Source organism: Telopea speciosissima, chromosome 10 (assembly GCF_018873765.1).
Source record: "Telopea speciosissima isolate NSW1024214 ecotype Mountain lineage chromosome 10, Tspe_v1, whole genome shotgun sequence".
Lineage (NCBI taxonomy): Eukaryota > Viridiplantae > Streptophyta > Magnoliopsida > Proteales > Proteaceae > Telopea > Telopea speciosissima.
In genome coordinates, this window is record NC_057925.1 from 30,863,759 (window position 1) to 30,891,601 (window position 27,843).

A 27,843-nucleotide genomic window follows, 5' to 3' on the forward strand; every position below is an offset into this window, starting at 1 on the left:
AATGGCATTCTCGCTTAGGTCACCTCCTTAGGAGCTGTATCTTTTTTATTTCCAGCACTAGTTAAGTAATATAATAAAGATGAATTTTTTGTGAGGTTGTGTTCTGGCCAAACAGACTCGTTCAACTTATTCAATTTCTAATAAAAGAAGTTGTTCTCTTTTTAATCTGATTCATACTGATGTGTGGGGTCCTAGTTGTAAGCCTTCTCTTGCTGGCCATTGTTGGTTTGTTTCCTTTATTGCTTGTTTTTTTTTTTTTTTTTGATGAAGTTCCTTTATTGATTGTTACTCTAGGAATACATGGGTGTATATGATGCACACTAAAAGTGACGTTTTTTCGTGTTTCCAACATTTTCATAAATTTGTTCATACCCAATTCAATGCCACTCTCAAAATCTTGAGGAGTGATAATGTCAAGGAATATATGGAAGGTCAGTTCCAAAAATACCTAGCTGCCCATGGGATTATTCACCAGACCAGTTGTGTCGATACACCAGCCTAGAATGTAGTGGTAGAAAGAAAAAATCGCTACTTATTGGAAGTGGCTAGGGCCCTTATGTTTGCCCGTCATGTTCCCACCCAATACTGGGGGGATGCTGTCCTCATTACAGCTTACCTCATTAATAGGATGCACACTTGGGTTCTTGACTCTCATACCTCAGCTGAACTTTTACATGTATCCTCCTCCTTTGTCGTTCCTCCTAAGGTCTTTGGCTGTGTCTGTTATGCTAGGGATACTAGATCCCTTGGTAAACTTGAGACTCGCGAGCTCCGTTGTATGTTTTTTGGGCTACTCCGCAACCCAGAAAGGATACAAGTGTTATTAACCTCCCACAAGACGTACTTTGGTGAGTATGGATGTTATTTACCATGAGGCCCTGTCCTATTATTCATCATCACCTCTTTAGGGGGAGAAAGTTAGTGAAGATGTGTTGACTTTTGAGGCTCCTCTTCCATATGCCCAACCCTAGTTCTTCATTATCACATCAACTAGGGTTTTAGACAAAACAAAACATTGGTTGCTGTGGACCAAAAAGATAATACTGAGACGAACTATCAAAATAGGAGAATTGGAATAACACCGGATCTTTAATGCTCTGATACCATGTGATAATATCAGTCTATTAAAGACAACCAGTAGCAATAAGAAAGCAAGAAGAAGAACAACAGAAGAAGAAGAGCGATCAATAGAAAGAGAGAAGAGGAAAGAACCTGCCCACGGTTTGTGTTGTTAACAGAATGACCAAACCATGGGCAGCATATTGTATTTATAATGTAAGGCAGTACAATAACCGACATAAGAAAAAGAAAATACATACCAATAATGCCCCTCACTACCTAAGCTAACAAAAACAATAGAAACAACAGAAACCGTGGGCCTGTGAGCCTAATATAAAGACTAATACTTAACATTTACCATCAGCAATGAAACCCTCCCATAATATTTTCAGTCCACCTCTTCATATTTGAACTCTTCCGTGTCCCTTCCAGAAATTGATCCCTTACTACGTCTTTGAAATCATCTTCTTCCGATCTTTTCTGCTCTTTGATGTTACAACAATAAAGAAGTAGCTTGCCAAAGGTCCTCTCCCTCCCTCTCTCTCACACACAAATGCATGCGCACACATGCACAATCTCTCAATTCCTTACTCTCTCTCTCTCTCTTACACACACACACACACGCATGCACGCACATGCACATTCTTTAGTCTCTACCATTTTCCCGCCTTGACTGGTTTCAGTGCCTAGATCCCATAAATTCAATGGATACACTATCATTTCTTGGAGTATAACACGAAGAGACTAAATCTTCTCTTCTTCATACCCTTTGTACTGTTCTTTCTAGTATTTTTCTCTGAGGTGAATTTTATCTTTTCCGTCATTCAAGAGTTTCAGGAAGTCTTTCTACCGGGCACTGTTTGGTGGACTTGGTTTTGTCCAGAGTTTCCCTGGTGATCTATACTTAAAGCATTCGATTAGATCAAGGTCCTAAAACTCGGGTCTCGGTACCAACTCGGCCCTTGGAAAAACTGAGTTGAGTCGAGATCTTGCCGAGATCTCGTCGAGTTGGTGCATTTTTTTTTTCTTTTCGACTCGAAGCCTCAACTCGGTGGGTTTTAGGCCTAGTTTGGGTCTGAAACTTGGAATTCACCCTATTTTAGGCCATTTAAACACAATGTCACTATCAGATTTTGCAAAAACAAAGTCCAAATATCAGTTTCAATTCGGACCATAGGTTGGTAGGCGATGACGTACTAAAATACCCTACTCTACACATAATTTGGTACTAGAAAGCAAGCAAAACATTCAATTAATAGCAAAACAACTTAAATAATTATTAGAAATGTTAAAGTGATACATCAAACTGTTTAATAGTGGTACAACTATCATCACATTAAATGACTTTGAATCAAGTATTCAGTCCCTGCTAGTGTCACATAGTCTTCCCATGATATAGTGTTGCTGTAATGTTGCATATAATGCTCCACAACAAGCATATAAGAGTTCTGTCGAGTTAGGTAAGTAAATATATAGTAGATGGGTCATATCTATGGGTCAACCCGAGATCTCGACCCGAGATCCGAGATCTCGCCGAGATATGTCGAGTTCTGTCGAGTTAGGTGAGTAAGTACATAGTCGAAGGGTCATTTCCATGGGTCAACCTGAGATCTTGACGAGATCTCGGTGAGATATTGCACTTTTATGTACTGTATGCCATCTCGTCTCGATTTCTCAGAAAATCGAGAAATTCACCGAGATCTCGCCGAGTTGAGATGAGTTTTAGAACCATGGATTAGATTCCTTACTTAATTTCCCATCCTAGGATTATATGTATGTGTACTCAAGCATCTCTAAATGGACTAGTAGGATTGGGATTTTGTGGCTCACCCAATTACAACAACCATAACCTTATCCCAACTAACTGGGGTTGGCTACATGGATCCGATAGAGGCTCTGACAATAGTAAAAAAAGAGAAGTAGAAAGAAGTAAAAAGGAGTAAAGGAAGTGAAAGGAAAATAAATAGAGGAAGAAGTCAAAGTAGTAGTCAAAGCAGCATCCTAGGAACATCCCCCTAAAAGGGGTTGGCTACATGGGTCCTTGTCCTCCAAACAACTCTATCTGCGATCATACTATGATCGAGCCCTACTACATGCATATTCTTTCTTACCACCTCCCCAATAGTCATTTTAGGCCTGCCCCTACCTATTTTAGCCCCGTTAAACTAAATCTGGTCACTCCTTCTTACTGGTGCATCAATGGGTCTCCGTTGTACATGATCATACCACCTCAAGCGGCTCTCATGAAGTTTGTCCTGGATTGGTGCAACTCCCAATTTGGGTCTAATAAAAGCATTTTTTATTTTCTCTCCTGATTGTGCCGCACATCCTCCTGAACATCCTCATCTCCGCTATACTCATCTTATGTATATTACTCTTCTTAACTGCCCAACATTCTACCCCATGTCATAGCTAGTCTTATTATTGTCCTGTAGAATTTCCCCTTAAGCTTAACAGACATACATTTGTCACATAACACTCCCAAAGCACCTCTCCATTTCATCCATCCTACTTTAATTTTGTAGGAAACATCATCTTCTATATCACCCTCTCTGTTAAAGGTTGAACCTAGGTATCTAAAGCATTCACTTTGTGGTACTCTCGCTCCTCAAGTTTCACCACTTCATTACCTCTCCTGGTTTGACCGAAGTTACACTTCATATATTCTGTCTATGTTTTGCTTAACTTAAAACTTTTTGATTCCAAGCTTGATCTCCATATCTCCAGTTTCGCATTAATCCCTTCCACGGTCTCATCAATCAAAACTATATCATCAGCGAATAACATACACCAAGGGACCTCATCTTGGATGTGTCTAGTTAGATCATCTATGATGAGTGCAAACAAATAAGGGCTTAGAGCTGATCCTTAGTGTAACTTAATTGTAATTGGGAATTCATTACTTTGGCCCTCTGCAGTTCTGACACTCGTCATTATGCCCTCATATATGTCTTTAATTATATCCACATAGTTACTTGAGCTCCCTCTCTTCCCTAGAACATGCCAAATGAGCTCTCTAGGGACTCTGTCATAGGCCTTTTCTAGGTCGATAAAGATCATATGGAGGTTCCTTTTGTAAGCTCTAAAAATTTCCATTAGCCTCCTTAGAACATAAATAGCTTCTGTTGTGGATCGGCACAAAACCAAATTGGTTCTCCGATATATCAGTTTCTCTTCTTAGGTAGGCTTCAATGATTTTTCCCCATAGTTTCATGGTATGACTCATTAGTTTTATGCCTCTATAATTATTGTAGTTCTGGATATCACCTTTATTCTTATAAATCGGAACTATAGTGTTTCTCCTCCAATCATTTAGCATTTTCTTTGTACTCAAAACCTTGTTAAACAGCTTGGTTAGCCAAGATACCCCTCATACCTCTAAGCTCTTCCACACTTCAATTGGGATCTCATCCGGTCCCGGTGTTTTGCCTACCTTCATCTTTCGTGGAGCCTCTTTAACTTGGACCTCACTAACTCAATGTAGGTGTCCATGACGTGTGTTGGCTTCACGACTACTCCTTTCCACGTCCGGCTCCATCCTATCAGTCAAGGTAGCTCCATTTAGTAGGTTGTAAAAATAGTCACCCCATCTCTCCATAATGTCCCCATCCCGTAGTAGTACTCTCCCATCCTCGCTCTTAATGCATCTAATATGGTCCAAATCTTTGCTCTTCCTTACTCATATTTTAGCTATCCGATAAATTGCATTTTCCTCTTCCTTTGTATTAAGTTTTTCATAAAGGTCATCATATTTCTTAGTTCTTGCTTTCCCCAAATCTTTCGAGCTTCTTTTTTGACCGCATAATATCTCACTTTATCCTCTGTCTTGTTAGTTCTTTGCCAAGTCTTAAAACGATCTTTCCTAGTCTTAATGGCTGTTTGAACCTCATCATCCCACCACCAAGTCTCTCTAGGGCCTAGATGCATATCCCTTGAAATCCCTAGGACTTCTTTATTAACCTTCTTAATACAAGTTGTCATCGTAATCCATATCTCATTGGTATCTCCCTCAAAATCCCATTTTCCTTGTAGCGTCACTATATCAACAAATGATTCTAGGAGAACTCGTTGTAGTCGCCCCCATCTTATCTTAGGGCAAATTATGGTTTAAAAACAGCTCAGAGAACCACTTGGGCCTCGTGGTTGGTGGTGTGACAGTCTGGACCATCTTCAATTGTTTGACCCGCCTATCCCATTGACCTTTATATGGTTTTCACCAAAGTTCATTAAGGTGGCTGGCTAGATCATTCTCTTCTGCTGCTTTGTGGTATGGACAGTATGATGGCTTAGTTTGATAGTGTGTTAAAGCTTGACTGAAGTAGTTAGTAATTTGTATAAGAATTTGGTGCTGCCAGTCCCATTGGGTTTAATTATCTGTGTAAGAAAGTCCTATGAATGATTTGCAGCCATCTCCATCCATAGCAAGATAGTATTTGTTTCAAGCATTGAATCTAGTTTAGAAGTTTAACACTTGAAAAATATGGTGGTGATTAATTTCTATTAGGAATCGATTAGCATTTGTTTGTACTTTTGTTTTTTACATCTACTCCATCAAACTTCTTTCTTGTTTTTCTAATGTAACAGTAGTCTATATTGAGTCATTTGAGTATTTCTTAGTTTGCAATAGCAATATATCTATCTATCTATCTATCTATCTATCTATCTATCTATCTATATATATATATATATATATATATATATATATATATATATATAAACAGCCTTTCTGCGAAATCAGGGGTAAGGCTGCATACATTATGACCCTCCCCAGACCCCGTAGTGTCAGGAGCCTTGTGCACTGGGTACGCCCTTATATATATATATATATATATATATATATATTGGTTGGATTTCACCATGAGGGTGTGTCTGCTTGTAGTTCGTTTTGGGCAGTTGATGCAGATCAAAGCGATGGAAGACAATCTGCTGGGTTTCACATCTAAAAAACAAGAGGTGGAGGTCAACAGATAATCCAAGGGCTATAAGCTTGCTGGTTCTTTGTTTTAGCAGTCAGCAATGGGTAGAAGATAGGGGAATAAAGAAAATAAGAAGGGAGAGAAAAGTAAGGAAAGGAGAGTCTCTTTCAAATAACTAATTCAACCCATTATCGAATTGTTCCCTATAGCCTACATACTTTATAAAGACTCAAGGCTGGACATAAAAATGGAAACAAAGAGCAATTGTGAACCGTATGGGAGGCATCCTAAATATTTCTTTGGTGCGTTAGGGTACTGCTGATGGCAATGCCAACGGTGGTTCTCTAAGGCACTTCTTGATTTGTTTGTGCTCTGCTGATGGCCATGCTGAAGGTGGAGCCAAGCAATTTTTTGTATTATACAGTCTGGGAATGCCCAAAATTTTCTGTACATCCTATTATAAATATGTATCTTTGCTGACCTTTAGCCAAAAAAGGTGGCATCCTAAACAGATCAAACAACTTAATCTACTAAGGAACCTGAAAAAAATGACTGGACATATTCATAGACCACTTAACAACAATCAAATGAATTAAATAAGAAATCTTAACACTATCCCATGATTAGATTGTAGATAAAGTTCCTAAAAACTTGAAATCTGGAACTGCATGCTACCAATAGGCACCACAAGACTGCTATGAACTAAAATACTATCCTACACTAATAGCACCATATTATTTCATTTCTCCACCTAATAAAATTCAGATCTAAGACCCAAATTGAAAGATCAAGCCATCTCAAAGTGTTGAGATCATGCTCCTACATTTACAGTGTAGGCATATTTAGTTTCATTTTTTACGGGGTTAGTGGTGTTGGATAGAATTCTTTCACAGTCTGGGTTTAGAATGTCTTAATTTGTGAGTCCGTTCTTAAGAAAATATGGCTTTTAATATGTATCTTGCAAATAGACTTTGAACTTAATTATGTGAAACAAGTTTGTTCTCAACTCAAATTCTTTTACATGTAGAAAATTGGCAGTTTGTATAATCATTTTCTTAATTTTTCTGTTAGTATTTTGGGTAACATTTGTTGTCTATCATGCTTGTTTCTTATAAATAGCTGGGGAAAGAGTCCAACGTGAACACCTTCGAGATTTGTCTGTGTTTGAGAGGTTAAATGGCCATCCTGGGAAGACATCTCCAAGTCTTGCAGTGAAAAAGGTTAGTCTTAATATTGTTACTTTATCCTTGACTCTTACTTTTCATAGGGAAATTTCATCAATTATTATAAAGAAATGGTGCTTGGGTACATCACTACCTTACTGATAAAAGAGGATTCATACGTGAGATACAATTGTTGGAAAAATGTCAGCCAGTGTTGGTGACACTTTTAACTTAATCATTTATTTATGGGTCATGATAGATATAATGACTGTCTGTGAAATGTGAAATCCATCACAACTTGCCACCAAGGTTTGACATTTCGATTTCAACCAGGTTTTTGACCCTGGTCGAAACTAAAATGCACCGCTAAATGACTGGAATTTTGGTCGGAATATGGCCCATGTCGGTGGTAAAAATTAGAAATTTCCCTTGAAACTTCAGAACAAAGCTATTTAAGCATGATTACACATATTCAAACCATTAGATTGGGGGAAAAACATACCAAAAATGGTAGTTTGGCTTGGGACCCTAGGTTGCTAGTGTATGACATAGCCTACTGTGTCCTTTCCCTTATGTAACTTATTCTACACAATTTTGTACTACAAAATATTTTAATAAAAGCGATTGAAATGTGCACAAGGTTCAAGAACTCGGTTTTGGTACAGGTTTTGCCCTGGGCAAAAACTGAGTTGGGGTAAATTTTTTTTAAAAATTCAATGGCTGGTTTTGGTGGGTTTTAGACATATTTTGGGGCTGAAACTTGGTACTCAGCCTATTTTAGGCCATTTAAACACAATGGCATTATCAGATTTTGCAAAAAGTAAAAAACAAAGTCCAAATAGGAGTTTTGTCACGCCTCTATTCCGATGTAAGATATTTGCCACAATAGGGGGTGACTAGGACAACACGTGTCATCCCAATACCTACCAGGATCACAGATACAGTGTCCCGAGCCACAGTCCACCCTGTCATCACCTTTTGATAACAGAAAGGAACGTACCAAATGGAATAAACCGTTCCCAATACAGAGATAGCGGAAGTGAAATTAAATTAAATCATAAGAAATTATAGAGTATCGGTTCTCTAATGATAACACATAGTACAGTTTCAATATTTGTAACCATTCACTACTCTCCTTATAAATAAACATATAGTTTATACATGATTATGGAATAAAGACAGATTTAAATAATAAATAATCGCCCCAAGGGCACCAATCTTGGGTGTACACCTACATCCAAGTCTCAGCCACCGGCTCCAATTGATTAGCATCCAACGGTGCTCATTAAGAGTGGTACATCCTGCATATCAACTAAAAAGGGGTTGCGCAACGGAGTTTGCTACACTAGCTAGTGAGAGAGCAAAGGGGAATGCATATATATCACACAATTAATATCAAGCAGAATGATGCATGCCAATGTTAGATTCATTTTCCACCTAGCATACAAATTCTATCGGTCAAGTATATGCTACTGTGATAACTCGGGAGACACTGAGGGTCACTTATCCTATCGCCCCAATGAGTCCTCAATTATCACGAGAAGACCTACGCTGGTAGAAGCCATCATGACCACCCAGTGGCAGACCCCGATAGTTATCACTACCCCTGTCCTGGCCTCTCCCACCTCCGCAGACTACAGGTGCTCAGACTATCTAACACCTAAACCCCTGTTGGCAAGGGTCGTAACATAAGGGAACAAGCATCCTAGCCGTAGATATACTACAAGCAAATCCTATCGTCCCGAGAGGTATTCCGGGTGCATCAACGTCCCATTCCATCTAGTACCCGGGTACCAGTATGACATGACACATACAGATCAGGATGGCATATAACAGTTTTCATAATTAAATAAAGTGGGGTTCCGGTACCGGCACACCCGGCACACCCGGCACCGTAGCCCGATACAATGGTGAGCATATTATCACATTCATAACAGTTTACATATGAGATAAAAGATGCAATGCGCACAATGCTTATATTTATATAATAGCATGCTTAAGATTTGCATATTATAATATTCAAACCCAACAAAATCATCCAGAACCCAATCACAATAATTTGGATATCATTCGATGTGTTTGGTATGAATTGCCTTGATATATGCTCTCCCGCACTGGTTAGGTAGCCTAGGGATACGTGAAACATAATGTTAGACAGTGTGGACGGGTCCTAAGAGGAGTTCCAAGTGTTATAGACAAGAAATTCTAAAAATGAAATCCTTAAGTCAGTCTGATCCCCAATCTTCTTCTTGAGATCCAACAGCCTCATGAGTTAGGGGAGGGTGTCCTAAACCTTCCTAAGGGCATAATGTCTCATATCATTCATTGGTCTTGGGAGATTCCATAGCTTGGTCTCTCCTTAGGATTTTCCATTTCTAGGTTGAGGTCACAAGTCCCTTAGGACAACAAGGGGTTTTGAGGGCATTAAGGGTAGGCCTTGGCACCTCGATAGGTCAATTAATTAATACATTTAGGGGGCACTTTAGGTAGTAATTAACCCCCAATAAGGTTTACTAAGTCTTACACAAGCAGCCACAATGTGGGCGAGGTCACCGGATTAAAGTCATGTTCCTAAGTTGCTGTCAAAATATATCAGCTGGGTTTGGGCCCACTGTTGAGGGTCTTTTATTTGGATTGGGTCTACGGTTTCTTCATAAAAAATGTAGCCCTTTGAGTCTATTTTACAACGCAACTTGAATCACATCAATACGATATGTATCGACAAAGTTACGGTCAAAATACTGAACAGGGGTCATGTTGTAAGCTGCGGGCAGATCCATGAACGGATTCTGTTTGTGTAAGTCCGCCCGTGCATCCGGCCGAACCCTGAGACACACCCGAGACACACCCAAGCGGGCGGATCCACGGGCGGATGCACGATTCTGAGTCCGTTGCTGAGTCCGCTCGCAGCAGAACTAAGTTTTTCAACTCCGAACTTCATCCAAATTGGTTCCCAAGGCCCCCAATGGCTTCAAGGGCTTGTAGGGATGATTTCTAAGGCTCAATAGGGTCCTTATAACCCTAATGGCACAAAGCATTAAGGCATCTATGGTTTATATCCAATTTCTCAACCCAATCTTGGGTTTTTTGAGGAAATCCTTAGGTTTTCATGGCTTAGGTTGTATAACACACCATTGGGACGATTAAGGGTGTGCAATGGCACCCAAAGGAACCAAGAACAAGCTCCAACACAAGAGCATTGGGTCCCAAGTGGAACCCAAGCTATTCCCAATCTCAAAATCCCAAACCTAAACTAGAAATTAGAGAAACAGAGAGGGAGAGATGGGAGATGTCACTTACCTCCAATGGAGAGCCAAAACCTAGGGCTAGGTGAGCCCCCTTCTTTAACCTCCTTCTTCTTCTTCCTTTCCTTTTCTTTTCTTCTTCTCCTTCTTCCTTTCTTTTCTTTCCTTTTCTTCTTTTCCTTCTCTGGACAGCAAGAGGGGAGGAAGGAGATGAGGTGTAGGAGGAGAGGGCAGAAGCCTTCTCTCTTCTCCCTTCCCTTCTCTTCTCTTCTTCTTCTTCTTGTCCGGTTTCAGCAAATGGGGGAAATGGGAATGAGCTAAAGAGCTCATCCCATAAATAACTAAAATGGGCTTTAGGGCCATGTTTGGTTTAGGTCCTTAGAATGTATTTAATCCCTTAGGCCTTAAATGGGTTTTAGTTAGGTCTTAGGGCTTGTTTGGTCCAAGTCTTAGACCATTAGGTCCATTTAGTTAGTTAGGGTCTGTTTGGGTTGCACCCTAAGTCTATAAGAATTAATTATCCTCTAAGGTCTGTTTGGTTTAGGTTAGGGCGTATAAAACCCATTAATTACTTAAGTTAGGCCTTGTGGGCCCCACTTCATGGTCCAAATAATCCAATCAATGGTGAGGGTAGGGGTCCATATGGTCCAAGAGTCCAATTAGGGTGTCCGGGACACGGGTATGTGGGTCCCACAGGAAAATAAACTAAAAAGGTTGATTACAGCACGGGCGGATTATCGATTGGATTCACCAGTAGTGGATCCGGTCGTCTCTCTGGTGCTGCTGTCATGGCCCAAACTTTAAGGAAAAATTGCGGGGCCTTGGCCCGCACTTCCAAAACTAAAAGAGGATTCTTTTTATAATATTTTAAGTTCAAGGTCATCAGTGTTGACCATGGCCATAGGGCATTACCCTTAGATAAGGTCTAAATTGCCCCAGGGTATTTGGGTATATTTGGGGTGCGGGTGTAACATCCCCCCAACCTTATTAAAAATTTCGTCCTCGAAATTTGAGGCAACCCAGTCTCAAGGGCGAGAGCTTGTTGAATACTTAGCATCTCTAATTACCCACTACTTGAAAACTAAGTCACAGGTTGGGTCAAGGTAAGGCAGTGCTTATTTGACACAATAGGTCTGGTTCTACAATCCTTTTTTCCTTACAGGGTCACATTACCACAGGAGGTGTGGCTAACAATAACCCTAGGCTCCATTGGGTTTAGGGCTGGTGATCAGGACATTCCAGTAGGTCACATCAGGCTTGCACACTAAACTAAGCCACCAGGAACAGAAAGTTTCCTAGGTCTTTCAGATCAGGTGATACCACTCTGACCTTCACTACTCTGGTCATTTTTAGGTTACAGGACTGAATCTGTCCAGTCCTCAACATAGGGTTCATATTCTGAATGCTTTAACTTCAGGTTATCTTACTACCTAACCCAACTTTAGAATGATTTGGAATATTGATGGAATCTTCTATTGTTCACTCCCAATACGGAGGGAACGCATTTGGTGACCCATTACTCCATTCATATCTGTCGTTGGAGAAGGTCTTGTTACATCCTTCAGTTTCCAGCTTTCACAACCTTGCAAGCCTACTACATAGTCATCTCACAGGGGAAATTCCATATTGGTCCTCTTTTGAGAGCCAAACAACTTTTACCAATCTAGGTTCAAGTCAATTTCTTTAAGTAGGTCCCATAACTAACCTATTCGGTCATTATTAAACTCATTAACTATTAACTTAGGGTTTGGTTGACCAGGGTCGGGGCTTAATTAGTTACCATGATAAGGTCAAACAAAGGTCACACGTGTGGTTTAGAAGAACTAATCTAACCACACACAAGGGTTCAAGGGATATTTATATTTTTATTATCACACCAATCATAGGTATAAGTTTAATAAGTACATTCATATCCTTGTGGGCATATATTTGCCACTTAAGTACATTCACAAGGGCAGGTTAGCTCTAGGCATGGTATCCTAAGTCATTTTGGGTGTCACCTCACAACTTAGGATTCCCTCTATGAGTCTAAACAAGATTTGGATGAACCAAGTAAAGTACAATTAGAGTTCATCGCTAGTCCGTGAGGTGTCATAAATGACCTCCACACTCACGTGGTCTTTATTGATCACTCAGGCTAAGTTATTCCAAATCAGCCTATGATCCCATCTTCTTGTCTGGTTACGAGTTGGGTTCTCTATACCCCTATAAGGGTTTCTACACCACTTAAGCTGGGTCCTATCAATCACTCCCGGTTCACTCACTAACGGGGTTCAAGGATTTTCATCCTTAAAGATAACTCTCCTTCTCTCGCATAGGAGGGGAGTCACAGCGTACACCAACGCTTGCCATTTCTTACTGGCTGGCCCGACTGATATAGGCCCAAGAATGTAGACACCGTAGTTTACATTCAAGGCAAGCAATAATTATACAGGGGCCAAGCAAGATGGGTGTCCAACCTAGGGTATAGGCATAAAATCATCATACATGGGGTGGCCAAAAGGTCTCAAAAAGATCTGGGCTCAAAACCCTAAAAGAAATCGGGCGGACTCACGGACGGAATCAGTGCTGTGGGTTCGTTCGTGGCTCCTCCGCAAGATAGGCAGAGCGGGCTAACGGGCGGATGCGGAACGTGAATCCGTTAGTTCGTCCGGTCGCAGAATTTTAACAAAAACAGAGTCGCGAGTTTAAAACTCACTTTTGGCTCCAAAGAGAAGGACACATCCATTGGAGAAAAACTGCTCCTAGGGACATCCGTTCAAAAATCTTGGCCCTGGTTTGGTTGGGGTTTTTGGTGTTTCAAGCCTCAAAGTTCATCTCTTACACTCCAAAGGTATGATTCTCTTCTCCTTCCTTTTTTTTTTTTTTTTTCCATTCTTTCCTTGGATTTGATATGGATAATCTCAAGTTTGTGATCATGTCTTGATTTTATTTGCACTTTCATGGCCACGTACACCAAGTTCATGCCAAAATCGGTTTAGGCTAAGGTTTTTGGATTTGTTTAAGCCCTAATCGATTAATGGCACCATGTTGATGAATCCTGGTTTAAGTATTGCATCTTTTAGAAATTTTAGAAATCCTTGCAAGCATCTTAGAGATGTTGCTATGGTTGTCAAGTATAGTTGGATTTTTTTTTTTTTTTTTTGAAATTCCCCTAGGTTTAAATTGGGGTAACATTCTCAATCCTTCAATACCTTGGGGAAACTTCTCTAAAGCATGTTAGATTATATGCCTTAAAACCTCATAGAAAATCTTTCTTCTGATAATCCTTAAGTACATTCTCATTTTATTTAAACAACTCACTCTTTTGATGTATTCTCAAATACATTTCTTATATTATGGGATTATTTGCATAATTCTTGTTGTCTATCGCCTTTTCCTCAAATAAATCATTCCTTGTTTCTTGTTGGGGTATCTCATTCAATCACTTGCTTGTTTGGGATTGTTTGGGATGTAAAGTAGTCAATTACATATATCATTTACATTGTTCTCATCCCTTCACACCCAAGCATTAGGAGTTTCACATGGAGTTCATTTGTATATCAATCTTGTCTCTTTTTCTTTACTCCAAACACATCTCCAATGGTATCCATGTTCTATTTCTCATTGATCACTCTTTTCATCCAATGATTTCCACATCATCTAAGCATTTTACTTCTTTAAATCTATTTGCCAATCATGCATCATTAACCCAATTTGGCTTACATCCATTATCCTTCTTTGGTTGGTGCCTTGTGTGTAGGTAACTAGCCATGGGTCCCAAAAGAAAGAGAGACCTATCTATTGTGCCTTCCATCCCTACTGCTTACAATGTGCATCGGTTCACCTCAGAAAAGGCCGAGGGGATTTCCCGAGAGCACCAATTCAACAAGAAGATTCTTGTAGAGAAAGATGTAACACTGGAGGAGCTTTTGGCTTATAAGGTAGGTGCCAGATTTGATAGGTTGAAGTGGAATGGCATGCTAGTCCAACCAGAGCTCTATTATCCCACCTTGGTCAGAGAATTCTGTTCAAATCTGGTACTGGTCAAAGAGGGAGATGAGGAGTTCAAGTTGACTTCCTATGTGAAGGGAGTTACCATAGGTTTCACTGCAGCAGAGTTGGGGATTCTTTTGGATACATCCTCAGATGATGAGAGGGTATACTACCCTCCAGGCAGTTACCCAGACAAGTGTTTACATCCAGATGAGAAGCGGAGTTTGTTTAAGGTCCTCTCAAATGACAGGTTCGAGGAGAACGAAGATCTTTCCAAGTTCCCTCCGAAATTTAGGCGCACATCTGGGATCCTACAGGACAAGATCTATGGACTAGGTCCATATACCAAGTCATTTCCAGCATTTCCGGTCGGGTTACCAACAAGTCCTAGGAATGGCACTCCCAAGTGACACGGGTGCCATAGGCTTACTCTAGAGCACTCAGGACCACTCCCAGTACTTCCAGTACAGTTACTAATGAGTTCTAAGAATAGCACTCCCAAAGGGATGCATGGGGCCGATGCTCAAACTCGATCGACTCACCTAAGTGATGCTCAATGGTCAGGCAAGATTTAAGAATTAGCTCTCCTGAGTTACACCCAGGGCCAATACCGAAATCTCCATCTAACACTCTTAAGCAGTACTCGGGGTCAGGCAAGATTCAAGAATCAACTCTCATGAGGATGCTCAGGGCCGATACCGAGATCTCCATCTGAAATTCTTGAGTAGTACTTAGGCACAGGCAAGATCCAAGCCGCTCTCCCAAGGATCGCTCAGGGCTGAGACCGAAATCTCCATCTAACACTCTTGAGTGGTACTCAGGGTCGAACAAGGCTAAGGATAGGCATACCCAAGAGTATTTGGGGCCAATCTCAGCACTACCGAAGATGAATTTGTAATAGGATTATGACAGTGCAGGGGAGCAAGTTCAGTACGGGGATGGTAGAGGGGCCAGAAATGAGGAGGATGACAGCGATGATGATGTGAAGTTCATAGGCTCTGGGCCATTTAGAGCAGGATTTTTAGGTGCACCAGGGGGAGGTAGTGACATTCTGACGGCCATCAGGCGGCTGAACCTGCGAGTAGTGGATGGCTTCGATGAGGTCAAGAAGCAACTCTCCGATCAGGCTAGGTGCCTAGCGGGCATAGAGGGGGGAGTAGATGATATCAACACTTTCCTTGGTCGCGGTGGCGGCGATGGTGCAGACACTTAGCCTAGCTTTCTCTCAGCAATCTCTGAAGTTATTTTGGATCAGTCCTTTTAGCTTCTTGTCTTGAGATAGATAATTGTGGAACTCTTTTATTTTGCTTTTCCCTTAGTTTCCTTGCATTTTCTTTTTCCTTCTCTTTATCAGCAGTTTGGGGACTTTTAAGAATTTTTTTAATCATGGTGGATTTATATGTCCTAATCTTAGACAGATAGAATCAGATGTTTGAGTTGGAATAGGTGAAATGTTGTGCTTTAGATTGGAATGAGCACAGTCATGTCCAAATAGGAATTTGAAACAGTTATGGTGGTTGAATTTGTATATCTTTGATTTGGCAAGAGGAATCATATGTTTTAGTTGGAATGGATGAATCAAGGATGTTGAATTGAGAGGGACTTAGTTGCCTTCGAGGGAGGATTTGGAACAATTTAGACTTGTAATTAATTATATATATATATATATGCGTATATTATATTTACTTAATTCTCCCTTGTTTAGATCATTGTGGATTATTGTGGTTGGTTATGTTTAATTGATTATTAATTATGACTTATAGTATATATTTGCCCATCTATTACCTACTTAAGACTCAACTAAGCAATTGCATAGTTATATTCAACAGCCTATGTTTCAAGTCTTAAGTGCCATGTTGCCTATTATCTTTCTAGGTTCTTGTTTTCACTCCAATCAGTCTTCTTCCTATGTCTGCACACAATCATTTATATTCTTGAGATTTTTAATTTAAAACCTAATTGTGGAGAGTAAGTCAAGAGGTTACACTGGACTATGGTCGGTGTAGAGCATCATTGCTCTGATACCACTCTGTCACGCACTTATCCCGATGTAAGATATTTTGCCACAATAGGGGGTGACTGGGACAACACTTGTTATCCCAATACCTACCAGGATCACAGATACAGTGTCCCGAGCCACAGTCCACCCTGTCATCACCTTTTGATAACAGAAAGGAATGTACCAAATGGAATAAACCGTTCCAAATACAAAAATAGCGGAAGCGAAATTAAATTAAATCATATGAAATTATAGAGCATCGGTTCTCTAATGATAACACATAGTACAGTTTCAATATTTGTAACCATTCACTACTCTCCTTATAAATAAACATACAGTTTATACATGATTGTGGAATAAAGACAGAGATTTAAATAATAAATAATCGCCCCAAGGGCACCAATCTTGGGTGTACACCTACATCCAAGTCTCAGCCACCGGCTCCACTTGATTAGCATCCAACGGTGCTCATCAAGAGTGGTACATCCTGCATATCAACTAAAAAGGGGTTGCGCAACGGGGTTAGCTACACTAGCTAGTGAGAGAGCAAAGGGGAATGCACATATATCACACAATTAATATCAAGCAGAATGATGCATGCCAATGTTAGATTCATTTTCTACCTAGTACACAAATTCTATCGGTCAAGTATATGCTACTGTGATAACTCGGGAGACATTGAGGGTTACTTATCCTATCACCCCAGTGAGTCCTCAATTATCACGAGGGGACCTACGCCGGTAGAAGCCATCATGACAACCCAGTGGCAAACCCCGATAGTCATCACTACCCCTGTCCTGGCCTCTCCCACCTCCACAGACCACAAGTGCTCAGACTATCTAACACCTAAACCCCTATTGGCAAGGGTCGTAGCATAAGGGAACAAGCATCCTAGCCGAAGATATACTACATGCAAATCCTATCGTCTTGAGAGGTATTCCGTGTGCATCAACGTCTCATTCCATCTAGTACCCGGGTACCAGCACGGCACGGCACATACAGATTAGGATGGCATATAACAGTTTTCATAATTAAATAAAGTGGGGTTCCGGTACCGGCACACCCGGCACCATAGCCCGATACAATGGTGAGTATATTATCACATTCATAACAGTTCACATATGAGATAAAAGATGCAATGCGCACAATGCTTATATTTATATAATAGCATGCTTAAGATTTGCATATTATAATATTCAAACCCAACAAAATCACCCAGAACCCAATCACAATAATTTGGATATCGTTCGATGTGTTTGGTATGAATTGCCTTGATATATGCTCTCCCGCATTGGTTAGGTAGCCTAGGGATACGTGAAACATAAGGTTAGACAGTGTGGACGGGTCCTAAGAGGAGCCCCAAATGTTATAGACAAGAAATTCTAAAAATGAAATCCTTAAGTCAGTCTAATCCCCAACCTTCTTCTTGAGATCCAACAGCTTCATGAGCTAGGGGAGGGTGTCCTAAACCTTCCTAAGGGCATAATGTCTCATATCATTCATTGGTCTTGGGAGATTCCATAGCTTGGTCTCTCCTTAGGATTTTCCATTTCTAGGTTGAGGTCACAAGTCCCTTAGGACAACAAGGGGGTTTTGAGGGCATTAAGGGTAGACCTTGGCACCCTAATAGGTCAATTAATTAATATATTTAGGGGGCACTTTAGGTAGTAATTAACCCCCAATAAGGTTTGCTAAGTCTTACACAAGCAGCCACAATGTGGGCGAGGTCACTGGATTAAAGTCATGTTCCTGGGCCCACTTTTGAGGGTCTTTTATTTGGATTGGGTCTACAGTTTCTTCATAAAAAATGTAGCCCTTTGAGTCTATTTTACAATGCAACTTGAATCATATCGATACGATATGTATCGACAAAGTTACGGTCAAAATACTGAACAGGGGTCATGCTATAAACTGCGGGCGGATCCACGAACGGATTCTGTTTGTGTGAGTCCGCCCGTGCATCCGGTCGAACCCTGAGGCACACCCGAGACACACCCAAGCAAGAGGATCCATGGGCGGATGCACGATTCTGAGTCCGCTGCTGAGTCCGCTCGCAGCAGAACTGAGTTTTTCAACTCCGAACTTCATCCAATTTGGTTCCCAAGGCCGCCCTCAATGGCTTCAAGGGCTTGTAGGGATGATTTCTAAGGTTCAATAGGGTCCTAATAACCCTAATGGCACAAAGCATTAAGGCATCTATGGTTTATATCCAATTTCTCAACCCAATCTTGGGTTTTTGGGTGAAATCCTTAGGTTTTCATGGCTTAGGTTGTATAACACACAATTAGGAGGATTAAGGGTGTGCAATGGCACCCAAAGGAACCAAGAACAAACTCCAACACAAGAGCATTGGGTCCCAAGTGGAACGCAAGCTATTCCCATCTCAAAATCTCAAACCTAAACTAGAAATTAGAGAAATGGAGAGGGAGAGATGGGAGATGTCACTTACCTCCAATGGAGAGCCAAACCTAGGGCTAGGTGAGCCCCCTTCTTTAACCTCCTTTTCTTCTTCTCCTTCTTCCTTTCCTTTTCTGTTCTTCTTCTCCTTCTTCCTTTCTTTCCTTTCCTTTTCTTCTTTTCCTTCTCTGGACAGTATGAGGGGAGGAAGGAGATGAGGTGTAGGAGGAGAGGGCAGCAGCCTTCTCCCTTCTCCCTTCCCTTCTCTTCTTCTTCTTCTTCTTCTTCTTCTTCTTCTCCTTCTTCTTCTTGTCCGGTTTCAGCAAATGGGAGAAATGGGAATGAGCTAAAGAGCTCATCCCATAAATAACTAAAATGGGCCTTAGGGCCACGTTTGGTTTGGGTCCTTAGAATGTATTTAATCCCTTAAGCCTTAAATGGGTTTTAGTTAGGTCTTAGGGTTTGTTTTGTCCAAGTCTTAAACCATTAGGTCCATTTAGTTAGTTAGGGTCTGTTTGGGTTGCACCCTAAGTCCATAGGACTTAATTATCCTCTAAGGTCTGTTTGGTTTAGGTTAGGGTGTATAAAACCCATTAATTACTTAAGTTAGGCCTTGTGGGCCCCACTTCATGGTCCAAATAATCCAATCAATGGTGAGGGTAGGGGTCCACATGGTCCAAGAGTCCAATTAGGGTGTCCGGGACACGGGTATGTGGGTCCCACAGGAAAATAAACTAAAAAGGCTGATGACAGCATGGGCGGATTATCAATCGGATTCACCAGCAGTGGATCCAGTTGTGACTTCGGTGGTGCTGTCATGGCCCAAACTTCAAGGAAAAATTGCGGGGCTTTGGCCCACACTTCCAAAACTTCGAGAGGATTCTTTTTATAATATTTTAAGTTCAAGGTCATCAGTGTTGACCATGGCCATAGGGCATTACCCTTAGATAAGATCTAAATTGCTCCGGGGTATTTGGGTATATTTGGGGTGTGGGTGTAACAAGTTTTACTTCGGACCTAGGTTGGTAGGCGACGACGTACTAATAGGCCCTATTCTACACATAATTTAGTAATTGAATGCAATCAAATCATACAATGAATATAAAACAACTTAAATAAACATTCCAAATGTAAAAGTGTACAGTACATCAATCTTAACATATTACATCTATCATCCCATGCTATATGAACAAATAACGTATTCACCACCATATCGTTCTTCAAAGTCTTCCCATGTCATAGTGTTGTTGTAGTGTTGCACATAGGTTGCCACAGAATTCATAAGTGTTGTCATCAACATAGTCTAAGTTTCCTGTCTTAGGGTATAGAAGAGCCAGTTGCGATGAGGCCATGAGGCGTGAGATCCACTGCTACTATCACGAGGTTGTTGAAATACCATCGACATGTATGGGTGTGGCTAGGTTGGGACTGGGAATATGTCTAAAAAAACCTGACCCAGTGCTTTGATTGGCGAACTCATGTGTTGACAGCCCAAACTGACCATAGTCACTATATTTGGAACGGGTGCTCTCCTGGCCATAATCATAGTCATACTGAGGCTGAGATGCATGCCACGATTGACGCTCACCAGTAGTATATATACTCATGCTTTCGAAACTTTTGAGCATGATCTTCATACTCATGCCATCATCTTGAGCCTGTGACTGTTTGCGACGTGAGTGTTTCTGGTATGCAATGGGGACACCATGGTCCTGATCCTGTGTGGCATGCGTAAATTGAGTCTCACCTATGTAACGAATAGGCCCCGCCTCCGTCCCCAGCTCATATTGGTACTACTCGCGCACCGACGATCATCATAATAACCACCATTCGGCATGCCACCACCACCACCACCACCACCACCACCAAGAGGGTCATCCAAGGTTTTCGTTCTCAGTTTCACCACTGGTTTTGCCATGCCTCGAAATCGAGATCTCGGCGAGATCATGTTTTTTTTCTTCTGACTCGATGGTAGGTTTCGGTGGCCATATGGCCAAAATAGGGGCTGAAACTTGACATTCCCCCTTAGTTTAGGCCATCTAAACACAGTGGCACCATTAGTTTTTACAAATTCAAACCCAAAATGGTACTTTGACTACAGACCCTAAGTTGGTAGTCTACGACCTACGTGAGGTTTACCCTAGGCTATTCTACATAATATTTTGAACTCATATAATTAAAGTAGAAGACTAGAAGTGCAAAACAACTTAAATAAGCGTTAGGAACTAAAATACATCAAACCATAAACCATTTAACCATTACATACTACATAGTGATGGACTGATTGTTCGATTGTTTGTTCATAATTGTTAGAAACTTGGAAAGAGACATAGTCACATAGATTAACTAAATACAAACTAGTATTGAGATGAGTGTCGGGCCGGATGGCCCGGATCATCATAATGACCACATAGTTGTTGTTGTTGTTGTCGAATCAAGCTCTGTTCTGATTATATCACAAAGGCTGGCCATGACATATGTTGGTGTTAGTAGATCATGTTTCTATGAAAAATATAGTTTTTGAGATGAAGAGTTACTTTAGGATCTTGAGATGTAGCTTGGAGGAGATTAGTAGCTTCAATCTTCAATAAATCACGCTTTGATGAGGTGTTGGAGGTGTGATTTGCAAAAAGAAATGAAAAAAATGATCCAAAGATGGAGTTTCCTCTTCACAGAGGCGAGACAAGTGAGAGAAAGAGGCCAGAGTGAGTCGAGTTCTCGTCGAGTTATGGTGTATTATGAGCTTTTAATAAGGTTTAGTTCGACCAAGTCAAACTGAAACGAGAAATAGCTCGAGATCTCGACTGAGATATGGTATTAATTCTATATCGCTTGTCATCTCGACTCGAGATGCTACGAAACCGAGATAAAAGCAAGATCTCGGTGAGTTCTCGCAAAGATCTTGAACTATGGGGTCATCATCATCACCATCACCATCACCATCACCATCACCATCATCATCACCACCACCACCACCATCATCACACCACCATCATCATCATCAACACTTCCTGTTGCAGCCTCAAAAGGTCTCGGCGACTCTGAATGCACCCCCCTCTTTAGATATATATTCGTCAACATCTGTACCCTGCGAAGGCAATGGTGGGGTCGGGCCTACCTTCAGCCTGATCCATTTCTGGTATACCACGATCCCTCACCCACTGGAATAGGGGATCTTCATCATCATCCGAGTCCTCCTGGAAAATGTTTGCTAGCTCCATTGGTTCTCTACCATTGGTGTTCATTCCTTCATGTATGTGCTTCACCCTTAGTCTTATATTATAATGCACATACTCTAGCTGCTCCAGTCGTTGGTGACCCAATCTGTTCTGCCTCTTCGTGTGGATCAATGAGAATATACTCCAGTTGCGTTCGCATCCGGAGGATGAACAAGTCTGTGCAAGCACTCTCACTGCTATCTTCCTCAGATTGGGTGAACTTGTATCATAAAGCACCCACCAGTCGACTGCATGACAAATATAGCATATTAGGAATGTGTATATCTTAAAGTGATAAAATTATAATTCATAAATGTAATGCCACCTACCAGGGTCTGACTTTTGTCTACCCTCCATTGCAGCTTTTCGACTGAAACTTACGTTAGTCTCTCTGAAGTATTGGATTTGTTTTCATTTCAAAATGCAAACATGCTTTGCATTAGTATAATAATATTTACTATTTAGTAATTAGTACACTGTATAATAAATTAACTAATTACATTGCTTTACTTACTACCAAGTCCCATACTCTCACCTCATCATTTGCTTCATCCTGTGTCGATGCATTGGGCTCCAACTTCTCAATAACATTTTGAACTACCTCTAGCAATTCTATGCTTAGCCCAAGATTATGCGTGTACTGATACTTTGGATTCAGATAGTATGCTGGTAAAGTGGAAACCACAAATATAACTTGTTAGTGACTTAATGCTTTTGAGTTTTGAATATGTAAATGTAAAAACTCATGTGAAGTGTAAAGTATGTTGAGTGTTGAACTTACCAGCTTTATGCAATGGATGACTCATGTGCTTCTCCCATCGATCATCAATGATGTTAGTGTATGCCCTTGCACTCTGGGGTATCGCAGCTCTAACCATTTCCTTCATCTTCTGAAGGGTAGCATAAATGTGGCCCAAGGTAGGCTTCTTCTGTGTATCAACCATCCTTAGTACTGCCACTACTGGCTCTAATATAGCAACAACTTTATTCAAGTCATGGCAGAATAAATCACTTGCAATGGTCTCTTGTGCTGCCCTCCTTTCTTCTGAACTCAACCGTTGCCAATGAAACCACTGTTCACTTGCAAACATAGACTTCAGACCGACCACCTTCGTCTAAAAGCTTTTCAATGCACTGTAATTGGTGGCAAATTGAGTGACACTAGGCCTCACTAAATCACCATTGCATCTTTCCCTAAACATGGCTAATGCATAACCATGGTTATATACAAATGTGGTCACTTGTCTTGCCCTCCTGACCACCCTTGCCACCAAAGTTTTCTTCCCCATGTCCTTTAGCAATAAATCAATGGAATGCGTTGCGCATGGAGTCCAAAAGAGGTGGATCCTCTTGCTCTTTTTGTTCACCATCTTCTCCCCAGCTTTTTGGAAGTTAGAACTGTCATCCGTCACAATTTGGATAACGTTCTGTGGTCTTACATCCTCCACCACTTTCTTCAGTTCCCTATACAAATATGATGCATTCTTTATTTCCTTAGATGCATCTAAAGACTTCAAGAATATTGTCTTTCCATTACAATTCACCATGAAATTGATAATGGACTGTCTGGTAGGTCTAGTCCAATTATCAGCCATAATGGTAACCCCATACATCTCCTACCTTGGCTTCAGACTCTCAATGTAGTCTTCCAACTCCTTCTCTTTAGGCAAATAGACATTCATTAACTCATGGTGTGGGCCCCTTCCATCCTACGCCAGCCCTCCCTGCAGCGTCAAGAAAGTATGTTCCCTGTGCTACATTAAGTGAAATGCTATTATAAAATACGGACTTACTGAAGGCATCCCGTGCTTCATATTGTTTACTACCATACATTTGCGGGATGGTTGGTTGGTAGGCACCTTGTTGCCTGAATATGGTGGGATCTTGCTTAAGAATGGGATCTTAGGAATGTACTCGTGGTCGGGTTGGGGGTTGTGGGGGTTCCCTCACATTCTGTCTTGGTCTTCTCCTCCTCGCATCTTGTTGCACTGTCTCTGGTGTAGCTGAGCCAGATCCACCAGCTCTTCGTCCCTGTTCATTTGCTCTCATATTCTCAAAATGCAAATTTTGTCTACTAGCTGCCAAAGTCTGCTGGTAGATTCTCCACTCAGCCTCTGATTGAAAATCATTAGAAGGAGGCCTATATCCAGTATCATCTCCAATGACCTCTACACCAGACCTCTCTAGCACTGCCTCATCAAACTCTCTTTATTGCCTTTCCCTCTCAGCTTTCCTTTCTCTTCCTCCTCTTAAGTGCTTTGCTATGGCTTGTTGCTCCTCATGAGGAACATTGGTGCATTTGAGAACATCCTTATAGCCACCAGCCACATGCTGCTTTAATCTAGTGGCTCCTCCAGAATTTAGCAACTTCCCACAATATCCACACTTGGACTTCATTTTATCCTTCGACATCGGTGTTCCATGTTGCCATGCTAGCTCACCATGGTCCCCCATTGTGTACCAAATGTCCTACTTTTTACATTGTTACATAAAAAAACATGTATTAGTAACTATTAAAGACTTAAAGTAATATATTAGTAACTATTAAACATAATGTTAAGCAACTAGATCAATCAAATAGCTATCTCATATTTATCCCCTAACCCTAGTATTTATTTCTTAATTACAATAAAATTTAGAATTTCTATTAAAAATATTTACACCTTAAAGTATTAAACATTATAATGGAATGATGTATTTGACACCATTTTAATTTGGATGTATAGTACGTATGTTGCACATAATTTTCCAACAAAAACAGGTATTTTTCCTTATTATTTGATATTTTTTGCAAATTTTAATGATATTTTTATTAATTCTGAAAAATAAAATAATCTTTTTTATGGGTGAAAAAAAAAATGACTCCATGAGGCCGTAGAGCATCCAAAGGTGTCCAACATACATGAAAATCATTTCCAAACAATCACTATTAATTCTATTTTTTTAATTTTTTTTCTTCAAAAAAATCAATTTTTTGCAGAAAATTAAAGAAAAAAATTCGGACTCCATCAAGTGATAGATCGGCCAAAGTTATGTAACATATATTAAATTGACGTGAATCTACCAAGGTTTGAACAAATGTTTTTGGAAAAAATAGATCTGGGGAAAAAATGGTTTACCTTTCAAAAGTTCTTCAAAATTGAGATGATGAATCACAAATCTTGTACTTTTGTAGCTGAATGATGTCTCCGGCAGGTTCTACGTCGAATCCAGGTGAAAAATGATGAAGCAGTAGCTCACAAGCAAGCAGAAGCAACTCTCGGTTGAGTTAGAGGCAAGATCTCGCCTCTCGGTCGAGATCTGGCATTTTAATAAGATGGTTTGGATCGAAATATCGGTCGGACCGAAATCTCGACCTGAGATCTCGAATCGACCGAGTTGGGGTAAAAATGCATTTCGACCTTCATCTCGTCTCGCTATTTTGAAATGGCGAGTTATTAGCGAGATCTCACAAGTTCTTGTACCATGAGTGTGTAAATGAAAAAGAACCATTTAACAGTACAGCAATGTCAAAAAGGGTCATCATAATTCATAAACACTTTTTAAGTAGCAAGTACAATTGTATAAGTTACATGTTACATGTTACTTTTGATACCTCTATGCCTATGTCAGTACTACAGACTACAGAGTTCTGGGGAGGTTCAATGACGAACAACAATAACCTGTAGTACAGATTAATGGAACACAAACCACAGTACAAAATCACAGTGAGTAAAGTAGAAACAGACCAGAATAGAGTTGAGTAAATAACTGAACGCCAAACACTTGGATGGGGCTGAATATTAGATAGAACAGTGCTTAGACCCTGCAGCCAGCTTATATACTCGAAAGATCAGTTTGATCCAACGGTTGGATCAGTCAAATCTGATGATGAATAGAAATAGAATTAGTAACTAAAAGATAGAATTTATAAACTTAATAGAAACAGGAATAACTCACAGACCAGAGGTCAGATGGACCTTCAATTCTGGCCGAAGGAAGTGCTTACAGAGGAGAATAACTGGTCAAAACTTGGGCCATATCCAATGGCTGGATTGGCAGAAAATGCAGGTCCAAAACCAGAAACTAGAACAGAAAGAAACTGAAACCATATGTGCTGTAAATGAAGTAAAACTTGGGCATAACAGAGGTAAGCAATAATTGAGTTAATAACAGTAGGAAAGGGAGAAATTAAGAGTAGATTCAGACCTGCAAAGCTGAGTTTCAAATCACCTATAAATCTCCCATGCAAGGCTTGTGTATTCTGCTGGAAGTTTAAGAAGAAGAAGGGAGAAGAGAGGGAAGTGGTCACAACTATGGCCTGTGATTGGATTCACCACCAATCAATGCTTGATTCATCACTAAGGGGGCTGCTATTTCACCACAGTAGCAAGCATCTCACAAGAGAGAACACAAATTTTCAAAGTCCGAATCATTGAGAGTATCTCCCTTCATTCTTATTCATAATTCCAGAAACAACTATTACAAGCTAAACCCCCATGCATGGAAGCCTCCAGGTAGAGTAGAATCTCCAATATGCTATGACATGTAATAAAAAGTCTGCTTACTAAAAGGAAAGCTCAGAAATAGAAACTCCTAATTTGTAACTATGCCTGATTACAAAAATAGAAACTAGGTACTACTAACATAAAATAGAAACTAGATATGTCTTCTCATAGACACAATCAAGTAGCCTATCTTCTGGGAGACCTCTGCTACGCAAGGGCCTATGGGGCTCACACAATCTTCCCAGTCTTCAAGATGTGTTGCATACAATCTCCAAAGCATCTTCTAGGCCCACACAATCTTCCAAATGTCCAAGATGCTGTACCAGATTCATCTAAAAAAGATCTACTAAATCCTCTAGATGCTCTGTCAGATTTATCTCAAAAAGATCTTCTAAAACATGCTGGTCACAGGCCATATTCACAACAACAACAACTCAGCCTTATGGCCCTTATCGTAACTAAATGGGGTCGGCTACATGGATCCTTGCCTTCCAATCAGCTGTATTCATGGTCATACTTAATATAAGGCCTAAGCTATGCATGTCTTTCCTCACCACTTCTCCTAGGGCCACTTTAGGTCTGCCCCTGGATCTTTTAGTTGCTTCAATCTGAATCAAATCACTCCTCTGTACTGGAGCATCCAAAGGCCTCCGTTGAACATGGCCATGCCACCTCAAATGACTTTCTCATAGACGCGTTTTTGTATCAGAGCTATTTCCAAATCAGCTCTAATATGTTCATTCCTTATTTTATCCTTCCCAGTTTTGCTACATCAATCTCAACATCCTCATCTCCGTTACACTAAGTTTATCTATATGATGCTTCTTAACTGCCCAACATTCCGCACCACACATCATATTAAGTCATACTATAAATTTGAAAGGAATACGTTGATCATGTATGACACAACACTCTGGACGCACCTCTCCACTTATTTTGTATGAGTGTACAATATTGTAAATGGTGAGTCAGCTATGTCAACCAACTTATTACTTTGCATTATAACAGTAACAATTGTATATTATTCATATGGAAAAATGTCTCACCATCTTATTTCTGTTGCTAGTTTTGCAGAACTATGTCGACCAAGCATGTGCAGGAATCAGATGTGCGGCCTCTTCCAGTATTGAGAGACACGTTATGCTACCTTTTGAACTTATTGGATTCTTCAGAACAACCATTTGAAGTAGTTCATGACTTTGTTTTTGATAGGACAAGGTCTATACGCCAAGATCTTAGCATGCAGAACATTGTTAATGATGAAGCTATACACATGTATGAGGAAATGGTATGACTCCACAATAGAACTTTTTAATATCTCCTCGTTGTAACATTTTTCATGTACAAAGTAAGCCATGCAAGGGTTTCACTGGTTAAGGATGTT

General features: G+C 40.5%; 1 protein-coding gene across 3 annotated transcripts in view; it reads left to right on the top strand.

Moving 5' to 3' along the window:
* Window positions 1-27,843, top strand: part of LOC122641435 (SAC3 family protein C) — a 43,278-nt gene that overhangs the window by 8,133 nt on the left and 7,302 nt on the right. For 2 of the 3 annotated variants that reach the window (XM_043834668.1, XM_043834669.1), the window contains exons 2-3: window positions 7,095-7,195; window positions 27,526-27,747. In XM_043834668.1, the coding sequence (XP_043690603.1) occupies window positions 7,095-7,195; window positions 27,526-27,747 (323 nt within the window). The remainder of the gene's footprint in view (window positions 1-7,094; window positions 7,196-27,525; window positions 27,748-27,843) is intronic. The other variant, XM_043834670.1, reaches the window with a different exon arrangement.